This window comes from Amaranthus tricolor, chromosome 13, assembly GCF_026212465.1.
Source record: "Amaranthus tricolor cultivar Red isolate AtriRed21 chromosome 13, ASM2621246v1, whole genome shotgun sequence".
NCBI lineage: Eukaryota > Viridiplantae > Streptophyta > Magnoliopsida > Caryophyllales > Amaranthaceae > Amaranthus > Amaranthus tricolor.
The window spans coordinates 976351-980277 of NC_080059.1; the positions used below are offsets into that span (position 1 = coordinate 976351).

A 3927-nucleotide genomic window follows, 5' to 3' on the forward strand; every position below is an offset into this window, starting at 1 on the left:
GTAATTGTTAGTCATAAGTTTTTTAATAGAGAAAGAAATGTGTAAAAAATCAATTTTTAAAAAATAATTGCTTATAGACTTTGAATTTTCGCGAATTACAACCTTAATTTTCTTCCTTGTGAATTACAACCACTAAAGCACCATAGTCTATTGCATTCATGCCAAATCACATAATTTCAATAATTTTAATGGTCAAAATTATGTGATTCGATCTGAACGTTGTAAACTTTGATACTTTAACAATTGTAGTTTGCAAAAAATAAGCATTAATGTTGTAACTCGCAAAAGTATAAAACGTTAAGCATGTAATTTGCAAATTATTCATTTTAAAGTCTTTTATTAACATGTTGGATTTGACATACAAACCAACTTTTCAACTTACTTAAAAATTATTATCAAAATTCTTGTGAGAGAAGGTCTCTTTAAAAGACCATTTCTAATTTAATCAGTTCATTATCATCATTTAGTTTAATTAAATTTTAACGAGTTGAGCGGTTCCAATAGATGTCAGACGATCTCTCAGGAGACTCGCCGAACATTTTAAAGACTAATTAAAAAAAAAAAAAAGCAAAAGACTAAAAATTAAAAAAAAAACAACAAAATTCATTAATTAAAGACATTTCACATTTAAAAAAGTTACAACACCCAAAGAAGTGTTCTTAACAAACAAATCACAGCCAAAAGCAACGCGGGCAAGTGGCAACAAAAACCAAATAGCGAGAGACAACAAGGTAAAGCGGGAAAGATGCTGCAGTTTCCGGCATTCATGACGCAGTTTCCGGCGTCGGAGAGAATGATTCCGGCGTCACTTCTGATGCAACATCAATTAGTAAATGCACCTAGTGAAGAAGAGCTTTTAGCCATGGAAGAAGCCGAGTTCCTCGAAAAGGTTCTTGCATTTCTGTAACCCTTTTTCCTCCTTTCATGCCCAATTGCGCTCATCCTGTATCTGACTAATCTATGATTTTGCTTATTCCGTTTGCTTAATTGATTTCAATCACTCCCTTTGCAAACCCTAGGAATTAAAGTGTGGTAGACGAAGAAAACCCTTTTAAAGCTTTATAATAGGAAGTAAGGTCATATAGTAGCTATCTAGTGATGTAGCGTAGTTAACTACTTTTAAAGTGTGTTTGTGTTGGAATTTTCTAAAATTAGAGCAATTATCGTTGTGAAGAGAAAGTTTGAAATAAGATAAGCAAAAATACGTGAGTAGCTAACTACTCTTGGAGCATAAGAGCCTTGTTTTCGAGGAGAATCAGGTTTTTGTCTCGGTTGGAGCATGTACCGCTTCCTCGTATAAGATACTGAATCTGATTCTCATTGCGCTTCTCCTTCACTCATCCTAATCTGTACCCAAAAAAAGAGCTGTGTTTCTGAGTATGTAAGATTGTAAGAAGTGTTATTGACTACTTCTAACATTTGACTTTGTACACCAGTAGAAAAATTGGGTCATAATGAAGCAAATGAATAGTGAAAAAGCCAAAGTGATGCAACTTACAAATCGAAAGAAGTATTGTTTGAAATTATCTGTATTGACTTAAATTTCTTTCAAAAATCTTGTTTTTCATATTAGATTCTAAAGCTTGGGAAACTTGCACTTAGTCCATTGATTTGAAATCTATTTGCTGCTCTGCTGGGTTTTATGTGCAAGGTATGTAAGACGGTTGAGAGTTTTTATTGCTAGTGCCAAATCTCCAAGAGTTGGGGGTGATTTTGATCACATTATAGCTCATACCATGTCATGCACATTAGAAGGAGATGATGGATATGCATTGGGCCTTGAGTGATTAAGATTTGGGTCATTGATTGAAGCTTTGAATGAAGCTAGAGAAGGGGCACAAAGCGGGTGCCTCGACTTGGACAGCAGCTGCAGCTAGCTTACACTATGCTCAGGCACGAATTGGTCGTTCGACCACTGTAGTGGCTCACTTGATCAGTTCAGTCCCCGGCTACTGATGCGATTTTTCAATTGGTTTTTTATCGGACATGACATGTTCTTTGCTACGGATCTTTAATTGATTTGGTAGGCGATGTGAAGGGCCTAAATTAATATCTGGTTAAGTTGGTGGCTAAGACATTGAGAGAAACAATGTTTCAGAGAGCCTTTAAGTGTCTTTCATGTATTAGTAAATCATTCTATTAAAGGAGGAAACTTTGAGCTCTAGAGAGTGAGTTTAAGCTTTGTGAGTGATACTTTATTAATGTAATGTTGAATAGCTAATGAAATATATTCCTATTTGAGGGGAGATGTTCAAAATACCATTATAACTTGTGTTCTTGCTCGTCTTGTCTTTTGCTTGGTTTGTTTGATAAGCCATTATTGTGTTCTGTTTTTCTTGATTTTTATTCCTTCTTATTCATCATTGTAATGTCCAAACCTTTTCATTTCAAAACTATCTAGGAGGATAACATTGTATCTTATTAGCAAATAGCAAATATGGTGAAATTTGTTTTCTTAAGAACCTGCTAATAGCTGCTGTCATCATATATTCATATACTAGGGAGTTGTTTGGTTTCTTTTGGAATCAAATTCCCGTGGTAATTTAAGTCCCTTGCAAATTCCTAGGAATTAAACAATATTATTTGGTTTGCCATAAGGTTTTTAAATTAATCGAGGAAGTTGTAGTTACCAAGGGGATACTTGATTATTAAATTTCTAGACTACATAGAAATTTCCACTTCATTTGGAATTACAATTTGTTGGAATGACTGATGATTACTGATATACTCTGATAGGCATTGCTCTCTGATACACGGTTTCTTTTAGGGTAACCAAAAAACATCAAACCGAAATTTGAGGTTTATGCCAATATAACCATTTCAACCCCCCATGGAAACAAGCACAGGAGATATTTTACTTCAAATTTAGACCTAGGCCCTCCTTGAAAGGGTACATGTATCCAGGGCAAGTTCCAAAAGATTAACACTTGTTTATTGGCTCAGTTTGTCTTTCATGATCTGCTAAGTTGCTAATTGCTTCATGCTGGACTGAAGTGGGCAACTTTGCCTTCACGTTTTAAATTTCGACTCTTTATTGTTTCCCTAGCTTTGGCTCATTGTCTAGTAGAGTTCTTTTCTAGTCACTGATTGATCCTTTTGAGAATATGTGAATATGATGATGAATTTATGATGACTTTATAGGTCATGTTTCCAATGCTAGGATCAGGATAGGTCAATGAATGTTAAGAAGTTTGGTGGTTGATGAAATGACTGCCCTTTCTTCCATTTTTACAGTGTAATGAAATCAAAAAGTTGAATAACGACATTGTTGTGATCGGAAAGATGAAGGTGGATAATGATAAAGAAGAAATTGACAATGATGCAGAAGATGATGATGAAGCTGACAACGCTGATGAATCAGAAGGCGAATTTGAACAGGAACCTTCCTAGATATCCTATTGGGACTTGACGGATTATACGTCTACTATGTACTACCTTGTGGATCGTGTGCAGTTTTCGGCTTGCCAACTACTTCTTGTTTCTTTTTATGCATGGCAAGAGTTTGTAGTAGTTCATCAAAAGAAATTATGCAACTTTCGACAGATTCAGTTGTTTCTATCAGATGTTATGTGGTGTTATAAATTATGTCTATATTTAAACTTTTAAGTATGAATTACGGATGCAATGTTCAAAAATATGTGAGTGAATATAAGGGGCAAAATCAATTTGGATCTATTTTATTTAAAATTTACTCAAGTACATATTCTACTTTGTACAATGCAAGGAAACAATGAAAGTAAATAGAGTTGTCAATTTGAAGATCTCGTTGCATTAACCCTTTAACTCGATTGAGAACAACATAAAAAAATTTAAGTTTTATTTCAGTTTAATATTTTCATTAGAAGGAATATGAGTTTGGTTTTTGTTGTTTTCATTTTTTAGCCTATCTTCCCTCAACTTACTAATAGGGGTAGTTGTATTGATGTA

General features: G+C 34.2%; 1 protein-coding gene across 1 annotated transcript; it reads left to right on the forward strand.

Moving 5' to 3' along the window:
• The first annotated feature begins 649 nt into the window (after positions 1–649).
• LOC130798369 (uncharacterized) lies at positions 650–3661 on the forward strand. The gene is made up of 2 exons (XM_057661310.1): positions 650–889; positions 3235–3661. The coding sequence occupies exons 1-2, from the start codon at positions 746–748 to the stop codon at positions 3388–3390; spliced, it is 300 nt and encodes a 99-aa protein (XP_057517293.1). The 5' UTR covers positions 650–745; the 3' UTR covers positions 3391–3661.
• The last annotated feature ends 266 nt before the right edge of the window (positions 3662–3927 follow it).

Excerpts from the sequence above, each read along its gene's own strand:
- LOC130798369 (XM_057661310.1), top strand. The coding sequence starts at position 746 with ATGCTGCAGTTTCCGGCATTCATGACGCAGTTTCCGGCGTCGGAGAGA. Across the intron at positions 890-3,234 it reads AAGCCGAGTTCCTCGAAAAG|TGTAATGAAATCAAAAAGTT; the intron begins GTTCTTGCATTT and ends CCATTTTTACAG.